At 60.7% G+C, this 16,840-nt stretch overlaps 1 protein-coding gene across 1 annotated transcript; it reads right to left on the reverse strand.

Annotated features, from left to right (window-relative positions):
- Positions 1 to 38: 38 nt before the first annotated feature.
- ROBO3 (roundabout guidance receptor 3) lies at positions 39 to 14,939 on the reverse strand (the record flags this gene model as incomplete). The annotated part of the gene is made up of 28 exons (XM_081123275.1): positions 39 to 298; positions 598 to 809; positions 1,266 to 1,427; positions 1,622 to 1,732; positions 1,856 to 2,007; positions 2,382 to 2,594; positions 2,748 to 2,883; positions 3,005 to 3,199; positions 3,491 to 3,630; positions 3,834 to 3,876; positions 3,957 to 3,980; positions 4,727 to 4,912; positions 4,997 to 5,168; positions 5,406 to 5,527; positions 5,712 to 5,937; positions 6,142 to 6,263; positions 6,742 to 6,908; positions 7,116 to 7,281; positions 7,557 to 7,638; positions 7,844 to 8,049; positions 8,362 to 8,533; positions 9,710 to 9,834; positions 10,116 to 10,243; positions 10,502 to 10,640; positions 10,729 to 10,849; positions 11,284 to 11,441; positions 11,672 to 11,998; positions 14,780 to 14,939. 28 exons carry the CDS (start codon positions 14,937 to 14,939, stop codon positions 287 to 289), a joined length of 4,179 nt encoding a protein of 1,392 aa, XP_080979401.1. The 3' UTR covers positions 39 to 286.
- Positions 14,940 to 16,840: the final 1,901 nt, after the last annotated feature.

The following is a 16,840-nucleotide window of genomic DNA, read 5'->3' on the forward strand; positions in this document are numbered from 1 at the left end:
TCCCACCCTGCACAAAGCCAGACGAACGGCCCAGGACTCCGATCAGACTCTTTACTGTCTTTTTTACAAATGGGTCTCAGGCAGGAAGAGATGGAAACGAAGAGCCGTCTCTCCGGCTCCTAAGCCAGTTCCTCAGGGAACCCCGCCATCACTGCTGGGAGGGAGGGAGAGACCCCTTCCTGCTCCTCTTTGCACCCCCTCATTTACCAGGGGAGGGGCTGCCATCCAGGCTCCTGGCCCAAGGACAAGCCTTTCCCCATGGAACTGCTGATGTTCTCATCAAGGGTTATCTTGGTTCCTAGAGAGAGAGAGACAGGCAGACAGACAGGCTGGTTGGCAAGGCCCGGGCCAGAGCAAACAGGCCACGGGAAGGGATGTGCCTCTGCTCACCAGCTCTCCTGACCCGCCTCTATGGGAGCCCAGCCTCCTCTGCAATGTGTCACCTTGCCTTCAGCCCTTGCCACTGTTTCCAGGATTCCTCCTGCCACCGCACTCACTGGGCCCCCTCCTTCCCACACTTCCCCTGCAGGCCCTTCTCTGTCTCCCTCTATCCAGTGACGCCTGTCCCACCCTCCCTAGTTCCCCACTCTCAGTTACCTGATCCCTCGCCCCCAGCTCTCGGCATTTCCGTCCTGGCCTTTGGCTCTGGCTCCGGCTCCGGCTGCGGCTGCGGCTCCGTCCGGGGCCCCGGGAGCCCCGAGAGCTGCTGGAGCCTCGGGAAGAGTTGCTGCCAGCGGTGGAACAGGTGCTGGTGGCCTGGCCCCGGGACAGGAAGCTTGGTCGGCTGTAAGGGAGCCAGGCCTCTTCTGCTGCACGAGAGATAAAGGTAGCTGGGCCTGGGCAGCGGGCAGAACCCACTGTGCCACCCCAACCACCACCCCCGCTCTAGGAGGAGAGCTGAGGGCAGGCAAGGGCTGAGAAGCAGAGTGCCCAGCATATGGCCTGGACATACTCGTGTTCAAGAGCCTGCAGGGAACCCCCTCCTTGGGCAAAGAGGCACAGAACACCAGCCCCTATTCTCTCATTGAGGCTGTAGTCCTGAGAATGGATACAACTTGAGAACCTCGGGGAATCTGGCTCAGAGACAGCTGGAGAGACAAGCGTCTCTGATGTTGCTCAAATGCATGAACCTAACCGAAAGTGAGGGGTGAGCTGGGCTGAAATTCACCCATCGATGGTGCCATCTGGACTGTACCATCGGCCTGCAGTCCTAAAGCCCACCTCCTGTATAGCAGTGGCCCTCCAGCCTGCCCTGGCTTCCTTACCATCCGGGAGGGGGCCCCGAGAGGCCCCGAGGGGCACCCCCTGCGCCATTCTTCTCTCCCCACTGTGCTTCCGGTCCAAGGAGGACATGCTGCCTGCTGCTCCCAGCCCTAAGGCCCAGCTTGTCTCTTCCTCTGGTGGCGGCAAGGGTGGTGGGGGCAAGTCTGGGGAGAGACCTGTTTCAGCAGAGTGCCCCGCTCCCCTGATCCCAGTCTCTCCCACTCCCATGCCCTGGCACGGGGAGGCTGCGAGTGAACAGGCCAAGATCTGCCCACCTCCTGCCTTCAGAGCTCGCCCTTGGTTTCCTGCCCGTCTCCACTACTGATTGTCACCAGCCCCAGGCCCACGGCCCCCTCACCCCCAGGACTGTGCTCCCGCCTGTAGGGAACAGCCTTGGATTTCTTCCGAATTTGGGCTCGGGGCCCTTGAAGTGGAGGAGTCATCTCCCCAGGCGCCTGCCGGGTCCTCCCTGGAGCATTAGGAGACAGGAGAGGAGCAGTAAGAGAGAAGGTCCAGGAGGGGCCTCAGGGGGGAGGGTAAACAAGCTGGGGGGGGTGGGCAGTGGGACAAGATGAGGGTTCTACAGACTCACCTGGGGTACTGCTGGCTGTGCTAGGAACAGGGCTGGGGCTGCAGTGATGGGAGGCTGTGGGGCCAGCCCCTGAGCCAGCAGGCCTCCCTTCGTGGCTATTCAGGGCGGGCTGGGACACACTGAGAGGGGAACTTGGCTCAAGGGGCATCCTCCTGCAATGGCATGAGGCCTTAGCACTTGTTCACTCAACAAACACTAAGTGCCTACTATGTGCCAGGCACTGCGTTAGACACTCAGCCCTGTGTCAGATAAACAAGACACAGGCCGCCCCCACCAGGCTCCCTAGCGGACCATGAGGAAGCCATGTCTGAAACGCTCCAGGAGCTGGCAAAGTCACTCTGATGGAGAAACAGTCTGAAGGGAATGAGAGACTTGTGAGCCTCCAGGTTTCTCCCCAAACCACACTTCTACCCTCATATAGCCATGAAACCTCTGTACCCAGAGCCAGCCATCCATCCATCCATCCATCCACTGAGTAAATATGTACTGAGGGCTATAAAGCGCAAGGTACTATACGCCTCCCTACCTGGGCATCTGGTGGAGATGGGGAGTGTCAGTGAGGGGCTGGGGAGGGTCGGGAGGTGAGGGGGTGAGAGTGGCTGTGGACTGTTGTCCATAGGAAGGTGTGGGAGAGGGGGTCTCCGCTCGGGACACAGGGACCAAGCACCCTCCGCTGGAGCTGGGCTCTGCCAGTTGGCTCCTCTCAGGCACCGGTGGGCACCACTCTCCCGGCTCTGAGCTGGGAAAAGAGGCAGGAGGGTGGGGATGGCTGAGTAGCTTCCATACCTCCCTTGGCCTTCCTGCTGCGGCTCCCCTTCCTCTCCCAGCTCTCTGCCCGCCCCTGGCCTGGGCTGGTCCCGCGTGCAGGACCTGCAGCAGGATGCACCCTCACCCAGCCTCCAGCTCCTCAGGCCCCCCCAGGCAGCTCAGTTCACAGGAAGGAGGTGGCGGTGGCAGGGCTTCTGGCCAGCTGAGGGAGGGCATCTGCACAGGTTTCCCCAGAAGCTTCGCTTTGCCTCCCCTGGGTCCTGAGGAGAGCAGGGAGGAGCCAAGGTACAGGCAGGAAAGAGGCAGCCGTGAGACGCGTCAGAAGAAAGTGCTGGGCTAGGCCAGAGGGGAAGCGTGGGGTACGAGGAACTGGAGTCATACCACTGTCTCCCTGGCTCCATTCTGGGGGAGCATACTGGCTCCAGGTGCCCAGGTCCCCGGAGGAGTTTGGGGGGAAGCCCCCATGGAAAGTCTGCAGCTCCTCCCCAGCCGGGTCAATGGTGCTATAGACGGGACCCTCGGGGGAGGCAGCAGCGCCCCGGGCCGTCTGAGCCAGGTAGAGGGAGATCCCAACTTCTGAGGAAGAGAGAGGGAGGCCCGGGGAGGAGGCAGCGGCAGGCACGGAAAACAGGCCACAGGACAACGGAGGCCAGAGGGAATCCCACCAGGTCGCTTCTCCCCCGACCCCAAACCTTACTTCCCAAACCAGGGCCCGGTGAGGCAAGAGGGGCGCTCCCCCAACTCACACCCTCCCGGGGACCCACCAGCCTCAGGACACTGGGGCTCCTCAGCTCCCCCCAGTGTGCCCCAGCGGGCTGGGAGCCGAGAAGGGTGCTGGGGCCAGGTGGGCGAATTCGAACTCCTCACCATTGTAATATCTGTCGTCTGGGTCGGGGTTGCTGGGGCAGCAGCTTCCCCTGGGTTCCTGGGCTGAGGGGCTTCGAGATGGGTGGGGCCAGGAGTCTGCCAGCCAGGGGTAGGGAGCAGGGCCGAGGCCCACGGGTGGCCTGAGGGAGAGCATGTGGACCCTGGGGTGGGGAGCCTGGAAAGGCCGGGGCAAGCAGAGGAGGCAGGGGCAGTCGGGGGCTCTAGGACGGTGGCCGTGGTGTCTGGGGTGGGGGCCCTCAGCTGAGGCTCCCGAGGCTGGAGAGGAAGGGATGTGTCTGTCGGTGGAAGGGACTGTCCCTGGGAGATGCGTTAAGAGAATTACCTGGAACTGGCTCCCGAGAGGCCCTCCGAGTGTGGGAAGGACACTGGGGAAGACGAGGGAGGCTGGATGAGAGAAGAGCCCGTGCGGGGCCTGAACCCCACGGGGCAGTCGGGGGTGGCTTACCTGCAGGTGTGTAGGCAAAGGAAGCTTCCGAAAAGGATCCCGGGGAGAAAGAAGAGGGAAACAGGAAAAAGGGTCAGAAATAGCCACTCTCGTCCACTCCTTGGCCCCTCCCGATTCTGCAGCTCAGGCTGCACCCTGGACCAATTTCATCATAATTTCTAGGAGTGAGGGGGGCTCCGGCACCGGCATTTTTCTAAAGCCTCCCAAGTGGCTGCCACGTGTCTAGGTGCTCTCAGATCCCTCCAGACGCAACCCTCACCGGGTGGCGGAGCTCAGTCTCCACCCGGCAGCCCTCCGGGCTTGCCGCCCGAGCCCCGCCCCCAGGGTACAGCCCCGCCTCCTGGCCACGCCCCCTCCCGAGCCCGCCCCCACCAGCGTGTCTCTGCTCCGACTCGCCCCCGGACGCACGCTGCCCGCGGAGCCTCCCCTCTCCTGCCCAGGCGTCTAAAAGGCAAGTCTTAACACCCCCCCCAGACCCGGGTCCCGCCCCTCCGAGCCCCGCTCCTCCCCCCAGTCCCGCCTGCTCGTGGATTCAGTGCGCCCCCTGCCCGGCTCCGAGGGGCGCAGCGCCGGCCCCCGCCTCCCGCGCTGGAGAGGTCGAGCCCTCCCGCTCCCTCTCCCTGCGCCGCCCCCTCGCTCCAAGGAAGGCGGCTCCGGCTCCGTCCGCCCCCAAGCACTCCGTTCCGTCTCCCCCAGTCCGAAGGCGCCACTGGCCCGCCGCCCCCAGGCCCCTCCGACTCCCCCGCCGCCCCCGACCCTCCGACTCTCACCTGCGTAATGGCTGAGCTCCTTGCGCTGCCTGCGGCGCCGGCAGAGGGCGCCACCGAGCCCGAGGAGCAGCGCCCCGCAGGCCGCGCCGCCGCCCGCCAGAAAGGCCGGCTCCCGCAGCACCCTCGCCAGCCGCTCCGCCAGCCCCTGGCCCGCCTCGAGCGCGGGCTCCAGCTCCCGGGGGGTCGCTGTGGGGGTCAAAGCCGTCAGCCGAGTAGGGGCCTGGAAACTTCCCAGCCCCTTCCTCCCACCACCCCCGCCCCCAGACTCACGCAGCTGCACAGACACCGGGGCACTGGCCACGCCAACGCCAGCGCTGGTGGCCGCTGCGACCAGGGTCCGGTAGGGGAGACCTGGCAGCAGCCCCTGGAGCACCGCAGAGCGCGCCCAACCTGCCGCAGACCGATTGAGGTGGAAACGGCTCTCATTCCCCAGGCACCAGATCTGGGGAGGCAGAGACCCAGGTTTAGAGTCAGAAATGGGATTCTGGCCCCACGTGGAAACCTGACGCTCTAGGAGGCCCAGCGGCTTAGCCAGGCTTAATTCAGCCCGGAGACAACACTCTGAAGCCTCTCGCCTCTCCCAGAACCTGCTTCCCGGCCCCGAAGCCAGTCCTGGATCCCTGCCTAATCCTAGCCCTGGGTCCTCCCCCTCCCACCCAGGCCCTTCCCCACCCGGTACCTGGTATTCCTTGATGACCCCATTTTGCTGGGGGGGGAGTGGAGGTTCCCAGGACACGGTGATACTGCTGTTGCCTTCACCCCCCAAGGCTACTGCCACTCTCTGAGGGGGACCACTGGGGGCTGGCCAGGGTGGAACGTGAGGACACAGTCATTGCAAGCTGCCCCTCAGGCGCCCCTCCCCCTCCCTGCTCTAACCTCTTAGGGAACTAAGGCTTCCCACCTGCTTGCCTTGCTCCCCGCTGCAAACTTTCACCCTCCCCCACTCCCACTTGTACATCCAGCAGCTCCCTGCCCTGCCCCTTACCCTCCTCAGGAATGCTCCCCGTCACCAAGAGACTGTCAGCACCCAGCCCCTCCTGGCCTTGGGCTTGCACCTTGATCTGAATTTGGGTCCCTGGGGGGAGTCCTCTTAGCACAGTACTGTACTGGCTTGGGGACTGTAGGTCCTGCACAGTCCAGCTTCCCCCATCAGAACCTGCTACCCTCCAATACACCTGGAAACCTCGCACCAGCTCGACTGGGCCATCTACCTATAGGAGACAAGAGGGAACACACCAGAAGGAGATGGGAGATGCAGATGCTAGGGCCACGCAAGTCCTCCAGGCCCAGCCCCTCTTCCATTCACCCTGCCTTCTCCGGCCACTCACTTCCCACTCTCCCATACCCACTCTTGGAGGCCCCTATGCCTCCCATCATCACCTCTGCCCTTCACCTCACCCCTATGCCACACTCACAGTCCAGGACACCTGCAGGGTCCGGGGCCCAAGGACTACGGGCTCCTGCACACGCACAGCCACCCCAGCCAGTCCCGGCCGGCCTCTCCACGGGTCCTCCGCTGGCCTGGATGGGTTGCTGTCTAAAGAGCCCACTCAGCAGGGGCCGGCAGGGACAGGGAGTCAGGACTGAGACTGTGCTGTGTCCTGCCTCTGCCCGCCCCCAGTCTAATGCTCAGTGCTCCAGAGCACACCCCAGGGTCAAGGGGCTGGGGGTGGAGGGAGTTCCAAAGGTGGGCCTTCTAGTCTTGATAATCTACATACACTGAGTACTTAGATTATCAGAAATGAGGAGCCACCAAGGTGACTGAGTCCTCCCACACCCCTGCCCCCACCTCTCTCTCTCTCTCCCCTTCTGCTTCCTCCCCCTCCTTGCCCTCCCCCTCCCTCTCCTCCTCCTCTTGTTCCCTCAATAAGAGGGAAGCACGACCTCCTGTTTCAGACCAGCCACCAGTATAGACCTGGCACCGCAGGGAAGAGCTGCCATGGGGCCGTGGTTTTGGAGAAGGGTGCTATGCAGTGTTACATGTCATACCCATGAGACAGGGACCCTGCCCTTACCCTGGGTGCGGACAGGCTCAGAGACGGGGCTGGGCTCACTGAGGCCCCAGGCTCCCACCGCTCGCACCAGGAACAGGTAGATGGTGTTGGGCTGCAGACCGCTGACCGTGTGTGTCTCCAGCTGCACACCGTCTGCCACTGTCCGCCATGTGTTGCCAGCTGCTTGGCTGCAACAGGAATGAGGTGACAGAGCTGTCTGAGCCAGGGACCCCCCACCTGTCTACTCCCTCTCATCCATTCTCTCTGGCCCCCTACTGCCTCCCCACCCTGGGAAAGGGAACTGGCAAACCCCTCCCCACAATAGCAACGACCCTAAGGGCATAGGATCCCCTCCTTTTAACTGTGCAGGTTGGCACTCAGAGCTTTCTCTGTACCTGAAAGCCTCTATCAAATAAGAGGTAACTGCAGCCCCAGCCTGCGGGTTGGGCTTCCAGGTCAGGGTGACGCTGTTCTTGGTGATCTCAGTGACCACTGGCTGAGAGGGAGGCCCCGGAGGGCTGCTGGGTTCTGGAGGAGGGTCTGGTAATTCTCCCCTGTTTCCTGCAGGGAGGAGATAGATAATCTTTAAGTATGAATGTAACCTGCCTCCTCCCAGAGGGGCTGTGGAGCTGTGACAGTGGAGAGAGGGCCAGAGTGCACCGACCCCTACAAACATCCGAACATCTGCCTCCCAAGCCACCACTTCTGTCTTCCTCCCCCCACTACCATGGCCGTGGCATTGGGGAGATAAAATCAGTCCTGGGGTTTGGCGAGTATTGACTGCCTTTGAAGAATGTTTGGAGAAAGGGCAAAGAAGGGAACAAAGGAAAACTCACCCTGCCCCCTGAGCCAGGCACTCCATATGGCCTCCCCTGTGGAACTCTTGGCCACACAGCTGTAGAGGCCCACGTCCGTCTCCTGCAGGAGAGAGCAGAGGGCTGGCACACTGGGAGTGGCGCAAGGCAGGGTGAGAGGGTGGAGGTGGGTATTCAGAAGGATGGGGAGGGTGTCGCACACTCTGGGTGGTCTGAGAGAGCAGAGGGGCAGAATGGAGTTAGGGCCCCAGAGGGTACTTGCTGGAGTTGGGCCTTCTCAGTTCCTTGGGCCCCAGGGTGGGACTCACCTGCACCTTGGCAATGTGCAGGGTGCCATTGGCCATTAGGTTGAGCTGGAGGCCATCCCCCTGCAGCCACTGCCCATCCTTTTTCCATTGGACACTCGGTTGAGGGGTCCCGGTTACTCTGCATGGCAGCCACACAGAGGAGCCAAGTGCCAGTGTCTGATTTGCTGGTCCCTGGAGGATGATGGGAGGCAGCCCATCCATCGAGGCTGGGAGAGGAAGAACTTGGGTACCTCAGAGGAGGGGCCCAGGTTCAGGCAACCAGCTCCTGGTCTTCATTCTCGGCCCCTTCCTCTCCTCCTCCCCAGAGATGAAAGGGGTTCCTTAATCAACTGTAGTCTCTGCCCAGAACCAGCCATCTAATAGTGGCTCCTGGGCCTAATTTCCAAACTTCAAGGAAATGTCTCAGGAACATACCCCGCCCCCTTGCAGACACATGGTAGAGAATCCAAGAAAAACAGATCTCCGTAAGCCATTACTTCCTTCCAGGCCATGGGTCCCATATCTCCACAGGCACATACCTCCTTTTACCTTCAACAGGGCCTTGGCCAGGACACTGCCAGCCACACTGACAGCCTGGCACACATAGTAGCCAGCATCCCCCCTCTGCACTTCAGTGATGTTGAGCTGGCCTCTAGGAGAGACTGAGAAGCGCCCTGTGGGCTGAAGAGACTGACTGGGGAAAAGCAGGACCTGGGGACAGAACAAGGAACCAAGGTAGGAAATGAGCAGGCGGTGGGCAGAGAGAGCTCCCATTCTCAACACCAGAATGCAGGGGTTCCTAAGGTTCTCATTCATACTCTGTCCCCACACAGTTATGTGACCTTGGGTAAACTAGTTAAACCTATTCACAAAAATGAGCTATTTTATTCGATGACTCTGGAATATACTTCCCAGCTCTGTGCAAGCTATTTAAACTTCCTGAGCCCAAATTTCCCCAAATATGACTCTTAGAGGCTAGTTCTGATGATTAAAGGAAGTAATCCTATGAAACTCTTTGAATACATTGCGTGATAAATGTTAAATACGTTCCCCTTCTTCCTGGCTCTAACATTTTACATTAGATGCAGACCCAGAAGGTAGTGAAGTAGGTGTGGGTCTCAGGATAGATGGCACCATGCTGAGCCCCTGACGGATGCCTCCTCCCACCTCTACTACAGCAGCATTTTTATTCATTTCAGAAGCTAATGAAAACGCAGCTGACTCCAATGCTAGAGATGTTGGGGAAATAGTGGCTGTGGATTTGGAATGAGGTAATAGGTGGCCTGGTTTCCCAGTGGAGTGGAGTTAATGAGACTTATTTTATTATAATGATCTTGTTTCCTAGTAGCAAAATTCCCACCCTCCCCTTACAGGAAGTTACTTACGTTGTAACTTCAGTTAATGTTCATTCCAGCTGTACATTCTGGGATTTATTTGCTATTGTAGAGGGATGAGCACAGCGCCCCCTGGTGGAGGTCTCTTATAAATAGAAAAGCTAGTGAAGTTCTACCCTCAGCATCCTTGGTACAGTGCTACTTGCTTTCCAGAGCAATGTATTAAAGCCCAGGCCCCAAAGGTCTGGGGAAAGGACCTAATTAGATTTGCTGCATCCTCAGGACATCCTTGACCCAAAGAGAAAGATTCCAAGGAATTACTATACAGGACCGTTCCCTACCACCTAAATGTGTTATTCATTTCAAAAGTATTGGATATGCTTCAGGCCTTTTATATTAATTACCTTATTTAATGCTCCTAAATAACCTGCAGGTGTTCCTGGGAAGACTAAAGGTAAAGCAGAACCCTGAGAGCAGTTTGCAGAACATAGAAGGAGGGAGGCTAAGACCCAGAGGAGAAGCTGGTGGGAGGGCCCTAGGAGCTGGCACCTACTTGGCTTCCCTCCTTTTGCCAGAAGATGGCAGGTGGGGGGTTTCCTTTGGTCTCGCATTGAAAAGTCACATTGTCTCCAGTAGTTGCCATCTGGTCCTGGGGCTGGGTCACCAGCTGGGGTGGGACTGGCAAGGGGAGGGGAGATAAAGGAACAGGGAGTCAGGGGTACTAAGAAGGGAGATGGAGGGAACAGGACAGAGAAGTCCGAGCTTGGCTTGAGTAGGAGCAGATATTCATCCATCTCTTGCTCAAGCCTGTTTAGCTGTCTCCTTCTCTCTCTCTCTCCTACAAGTCCCACGTGACTTCACATCTCTCGCTTGTCCTCCCCCCCCCCCCCATCATTTTCTACTCATTTCATTTTCCCTCATTTCACCCCTGCCGCAAGCAGTCCCAGGCAGGGCCTCACCATGAACACTGAGGGAGCCAGACGCTTCCACTCGGCCCACGCTGTTCTCCGCCACGCAGGTGTATGTCCCCTCATCGTCAGCACTCACACGTCCAATCCAAAGGCTGTGGTCACTCCGGATCTCATACCTGCTCCACTCCCCACCCCCGCGCTGGGTTGGCCATAACTACAGACCACTTCTGTCTCCCCCGGGACAGACACCAGGGCAGGGTACATAGGGCAGGGACAGAAGCTCTGTGATTGGAGGTGGGGACTGGATAGGGCAGAGCCACAGGCTCTGGGGAACAGACTTCTCTGAGGCGGTATCAGCCTTCCAGTTTTCTAGGGCAGGGCGCACTCGTGAGCTGGTTGGGTCTCCTCACAGGCCTGAGGAAGGGGATTCTCACCTGCCTGTGGGCAGTTCTCCATCCTGCTTGCGCCAGTGTAGACGAGGTGGGGGATCGCCCTGCACCTCACATGGGAAATGCACAGGGCCGTCGGCCAGGACCACCCGATCCACTGGCCTCTGCAGGAATGAGGGGCGCTCTGCGGAGTGGGCACGAGTGAGCAGTCAGGGGTCTGCAGAGCTGTGTAGTGCCCCGCTGCACACTCCCGTGACCACAGCCGCGCCTACCCAGTACCGCAAGTTCGGCCCCCGCACTCTCCCGTTCTCCTGCCATGTTGGAGGCCACACACACATACATCCCTGCGTCACTCTTGTGTGTGTGTGACATCATCAGCTTCCCTCCACGGATCTGCAGAGTAATAACGGGAACCTCGGTCCTTTATAGCCATCGAAGCATCTTTATTGATTTGATTTTCACAGCAAACCCATGAAGAAAACCAGTAAAACCGACCCATTTAGATAAGGAGTTGTCGTTTTGCCCAAGGTGGGGGCTCAGGTCTGTCTCTTCTCCCACGGGTCCCCGGGGGGTCATGCTTCCCCCAACCTTATACCAAGTCCATCCTCACTATCCCTCACTCAACAGCTGACTCTCAGCCTCTAGTCAGCTAATGCCTGATCTCAGATGGCCTGCCTGACGGCCCCAAGCATTATTCCCGCCTTCCAGGACCCTTAGACTCAGGCCTTTCTCCTTGGAGGCACGTGGGAGACCCCTGGCTAGGGCCGCGCCCCTCATGGCTGCGGGCACTGGTCCGCGTGGAATCCCCAGCCTGGCCCGGCCCTCACCGTGATCCTTCCCTCCTCCTCCTTGACTGGGGCGCTGCCCTTCTTCCAGGACACCGAGGGCTCCGGGTGGCCGCGGGGGGGCACGCACTCCATTACAGCTGGCTCCCCCACTGCCACCACCACGTTCCCAGGGGACTGCCGGAAATCATCTCGGAGGACTGGGGTGGGGTGGGGTGGGGGCAGGAGAGAGGAGGGAGGACATGTGAGTACATATATGAATAGGACCGTCTCCCCCGCCACGGGTGAGAAAATACCAGGCCCAGGCGCGGGCCGTAGAGGCCAAAGGCAATGTGGCGTCGGCTGAGATGGGGGCTGGTTCTGGACGGGATTGCCCGGCGCCCCCCCGCGGCCGCCAGGCTCAGAGCACCCGGCCGGCGGCGGGGCTCACCCGCCACTTCCAGCGAGGCGTTCCTGCTGGCCGCCGCGCCCAGGTAGTTGCGGGCCACGCAGGTGTAGACGCCCTCGTCGGGCCGCGCGCGGCGCCCGTGCACGATGCGCGGGAAGAAGAGGGCGCCGCTGGGCAGCAGCAGGCGGTGCGCGCGCGGATCCTCGCGCGCCGTGGCCACGCGCGCCCCGTTTTTGTACCACTCGATGTGGGGCCGGGGCCGGCCCTCCGCACGGCAGGGCAGCGTGGCCGGCTCGCCTCGGGACACCAGCAGATCTGGCGGCTGCTCCACGATGCGCGGCATCGCGTCCTCCGGCCCGACCCTCGACCCTGGAGGATGGGAGGGACGCAGAGCATTCAGACGGGGAAGCCGGAGAAACACGGGGGCGCCAGAGAGAAAAAGCACCCCGCCTCTCTCTGTAGGGTCCGGAATCTCTGGGAAGAGCCCCACGTTCTTGGGCTCCAAAGGAGGTGCCTACAGATGGGCAGATAAGCCAAGGCATCGGGACACCTGTCTCCTCTCCTGCCAGGTCTAGTGGGGAGTGAAGGGCCACCCGCGCCCCGTCCGCACTCGTTCACAGATGTCCTTGCTCCGTAAGCGGGGCACCAAGGCGAACGCTGGGTTCCTCGCCTGAGCGCGGTCCCCGGGGCAGCGACATGGAGAATGTGGCCAGGCCTTGGGTGCCTCGGGGCAAGAAAGGCTTGAGTGATGGGCGGGGCCCGGGAGCCATGAACGGGCCTGAGCCCTTCAATTGACACCCCAATCATGTTTCGGGGTCCTGTGAAGTCACCGGAATCAGTAGTGGAAATGTAACTCTCTGAGCGGCACAGGTTTCAGCAGATTGTTCTCAGAATGGCATAGGCAAGAAAGGCTGAGAACCACTGAGAAAGGACTTCCTCTCCTTCCCTGGTTCTGTCTGATCGGTTCACAGGTTCTGCGCCTGCCCCGCCCTCGGCTACAGACTCTTCTGCTCGCTCGTCTGGTGCGGTAGTGCTTTGGGAGCCTGGAGCCTGGAGCCCGTCCCGCTCCGATGCCCCAGCTTCATCCAAAGTGGCTTTGTGACCCCTGGCGGCCAGTAGGCGCCGCTGCAGCCTCACGGAATCCTGTCCTTCCCTAACCGCGACCTATGGAACCCGCTCCTGTCCCGCACCTCCCCGCCCCCACTCCGCTTCTCCCGCTCTGATCCCCGGGGACCTCTGCTTCCAGCCTCGGTGTGCGGTTGGGTTTCCCTTCCCGCCCCTACTCTTACAAGTTCCGATGGCGATGGCGAGGGAGCCGGGTGGGTTGCCTGTGGGGGTGGTGTTCTGGTGAGAGTGCATTGAAGGGGTCAGGGACAGACAGATTCCTTTCCCTCCCACTTAGGGAAGGGAGTAATTTTCTCGATTTCCCTTCTGGATGGAAACTTCTGATCCTCACCCAGCTCTCCTCCATCCCATCCCAGGCCCAGTTTAGGCAAAGGTCCCGCGGTGAGCAGCACTGTTATGGTTAAGAGCTCAGGGGTTGGCTGGAGCCAACTAGGGCGGGAATCTCAGACTCGACAGTAACTGCTGTAAGAATCTGGGCAAATAATTGAATCTCTCTGAGTCTCAGCTTCTTTATCTGTAATGTGGGAGCAGTGATAAGGGCTGTCACAAGACCGTCGTGTATGCAAAGCACTTGGGGATGAAGTTTGGATGAAGTCGGATGAAGGTTACTTAAGCGTTCTTCCTCCCGCCCACCTGACCTTATCTCGGGTCCTACAGTCTGTACCTGAATCAGAATCTACCAGCCCCCAATATTCCCCCTTTGCCCTTCACATAACCATCGGGTGTAATGGAAATAGGCAGGTCCGTTATTGCCAAACCTTGTGGTGCTTTTGTGACCACTGGGGTACCGTCCATCCCCTCTGAATGTTTCCTCCCCGCAGATGTGACCATCGATTTCTTCGCTACAAACCTCACTGAGACAGTGTAGAGTGAAAACACTCCGTGAGAGCGCCAGGCGAGCAGAGGCCTGCTTGGGGCACCTGTGAGAAGGGCTCTGTGCTTAACCTCCTGGGAATCTGGGAAGTCGGGAGATGGGAGAATCCCGGCTCATTCCCCATCTTTCTCCCGGTTCCCTCCATGCACAGCACACCTTGCTGGCCGGCCCTTTGCCCCTAATTCCTGTAGACACATCTGCAGGCTCTGTTTCCCTGGAATTTTCTCCCTGTCATTAGGGGTCTCAGGAGAGGCTTCAACAGAAGCTAATGAATAGCTAACGGTCATGCTAATGGGGCTCTGGGGCTTCTCCCCAGCACCTGAGTTCACACACGCACGCACATTGCCCAGGTCCCCATTCTCGCTGCCTTGGGGTCTCCAGCACAGCGCTCGCCCTAGATTCGAGTGGGCGGAGGCCAGTTGATCCCAGCCTGGGAAGAACCAGAGGGAACCGGGGCCAAGGAGCCAGGGAACGCGGGAGTTCCCGACGCGGCCGGCAGGGGGCGAGCTCGGCCCTGGGCCCAGCTCCCGCAACGCAGGAGGAGCGCGGGGTCCGGGACATTATTTATTAATCACCGTAATTAGCGTCGACGGCCTGGCCGCCGCGGCTTCGCGGGGTGGGCCCGCTGCGAGCCCACCTCTGAGGGGCAAACTCCCCAGTTCCCTGAAATGGCCGCCGCCCCTGTCGAGCTCGGCAGCAAACACATCCAACATTTTGGCTTCCTCGCGTTCGTCCTAAGTTTGGAGTTCTTGGCAAACTTAGGTTCCCGGAGGAAAAGCTGCTACCCGGACGGGTCACTAAGTGGCCGGGCTTGGCCCAGGCCCGCCGCGCCCGCGCCTCCGCCGACCTCCGCGCAGTGGGCCCCCGGCCTCGCCCGCCCCCCACCACGGCCCTCCTCGCCTGGGACGGCCTGGGCTGGGGAGGTGGGGCGCACTGGACTCAGCAGCCATCTCCTCCCAAACCCCGGCCCCCGCCGGTACGCCCACTCAGGCGCTCCAAGCCCCAAGTTATCCCTAGGTGCCCCTCCCGGGAGGCGCAGGGAGGCTCCCCTCGGCCCGGACGTGGGGCAGCGGCTCTTGGTCACCCCCTCCACGCCGCCCTCCCTCCTGACCCCCCTTCGGGATCGACATCCCCACGGGGCAGGGGCTCACCGTTGAGCAAAGGCTCGCCAGGGGACGGCAGGCTGTGGTTGAGCGCCAGCCCCGAGGAGTTGAAGCCGAGGAGCAGGTCGCTGGAGTTGGCCACGTCCCGGGCCAGGGAGTCCGCGAACAGGTTCATCTGCAGCAGCGTTTTCAGCAGGTAGCGCAGCATGACGCGACCTGCCCAGGCCCGGGCCGGGGGGCTCGGGGCCCAGCCCCGGGGTCTGCGACCCGCGGGCGGGGAGCCGCAGGCCCCTCGACAGCCTCTGCGCTCCGGCCCAGCCACGGTGCCGCTGTCCCGCCGGCCGGCGCCCGGGTGCCGCGCGCGCCTCCGCTGCCCTCCTTCCCCCTTCCTTCTCTCCGCCCCTCGGTGCCGCCGTCCCCCGGGAGCGGAGCGGCGGAAAGCAGGTGCCACGCCGATCACAGCGTAATTAAGGGATTAATCCGACACCACCACCACCAACCCCCCCCTCCCTGCCCGACGGCCACTAGCGGGCGGGAGGCCAGAGGCGCGCGGCGCGCGCTGGAGGCCCCGCCCCGCCCCACCCTAGCCGGGCCCGGGACGCGGCGGAGAGTTTCCCTCCTTTCTCAGAGCGCTCAGAGGAGAAAGGAGGCTCCGTCCCACTCGGCCCAGCCTGGCTTTAGAACAGAAATCCTTCCTCCCTTTTCCCCGCCCTTAGGGAAACTGAGGCAAAGCCCAAGATCCCTCCTCTAGCTCTCAAAAACCCTGGATTCCGTGCCTCTCGGGTCCCGGGATTTATCCGCAGAAGCGCGGGAGACTGGGGTGGTTTGGGCGGGGGGTGGGGGCGGCCAATAACATGCGCGTCCCCCCCTCGCCCGAAGTCACCGGGTTTTCAACAGAGCGGCCAGGGGATGAAGTGAAGCGTCTTGACCCTGATCTAGCAGTTTCTGTAGGAGGGAGGCTGGGACAGAGAGAAAACTGCAGGGAGACAGCCCCGGGACACCCAGGCAGCTCGCAGCGATTTGCACGCTTTTGCATTACTTTGCTAAGACGGGTTTTTTTAAATTGTTTCACCTTTTTGAGGCGACTGAAGGGGAGCCAGGGAGTGAGGGACAAAGAGCAATATTGTTTCTTTAGAGACAAGTGCAAGAGAAGAGATGGGTTAGATGCAAAACTCTTGCAAATCTGTTCAAACCTGAAAACGTCCTCGGGGGACTGGGGGACATGACCCCTCGCCCGGTCCCAGCCTGCTTCTGACTTTTCTGGAGTTCTTTTTACCTGAATATCCCCCAGTTCCCCACCACCACACACACACACACACACGAACACACACTTTCCTAGGCTGGGGTGGTGTTGGGGTGTCAGGGGAAGAGAGAGGGGGCCTTCTTAACTGGGGTTACGCCCTGCTGATGGGAGAGTGGCCAGGTTGTGGCTCCCCCGCAGGCTGTGTGATGACATCACCTTCTGCAGGGCAAGAAGGTATGCAGGTCTAGGTCCAGAGAAGTGGGTGCTGCCCAGTCAGTCTCCAGAGTAATGGGTCAGGGGCTGGATATCTCAGGCAGACAGCCCTCAACTGAACCCCACGCTTTCTCACTGGGCAGGGGACATGTCCTCTCTCCATCCATACAGCCCCTAGGGCCTCAGACTAACCGGGGTTTAGGTGTCTTCCCACTCCCTTGACTCAGCTCTGCGGTGACTTCGCAGGGCCAAACACCAAGTGCTGGGGGCTTGGGGGCGGATGGCCCCATTGGAGGGACAGCACCCTGGGAACAGTTCTTTCAGCGCCTCCACTGGTGCTGGAGCAGAAGCCTGGTGTTCACAGAGGAGAGCTGAGGTAGGTGGCAAAGGGGCTAGTGCCATCTCTCTTCTTTGGAAAGCACCAGTGTACTAAGAGATGGCATTTGACGCCTGTCCCTGCTCCAGGGCCAGGTTGTATACAGGTTGGGGAGATGGTAAGGGGTAGATTTGGAATGACTAACCCAGAAGCGAGTTCCAATCCTATATTTGCCAGTTAGAAGACATCCCCGCTCTGGACCTCAGTTGCTCTGCTTGGAGCCTTCAGATTCTCAGTCCTGGGGCCTCTGCTCCACCTCCTGCAGACCTCGGTCACC

Source organism: Miniopterus schreibersii (genome assembly GCF_964146895.1).
Source record: "Miniopterus schreibersii genome assembly, chromosome: 20".
Classification (NCBI taxonomy): Eukaryota; Metazoa; Chordata; class Mammalia; order Chiroptera; family Miniopteridae; genus Miniopterus; species Miniopterus schreibersii.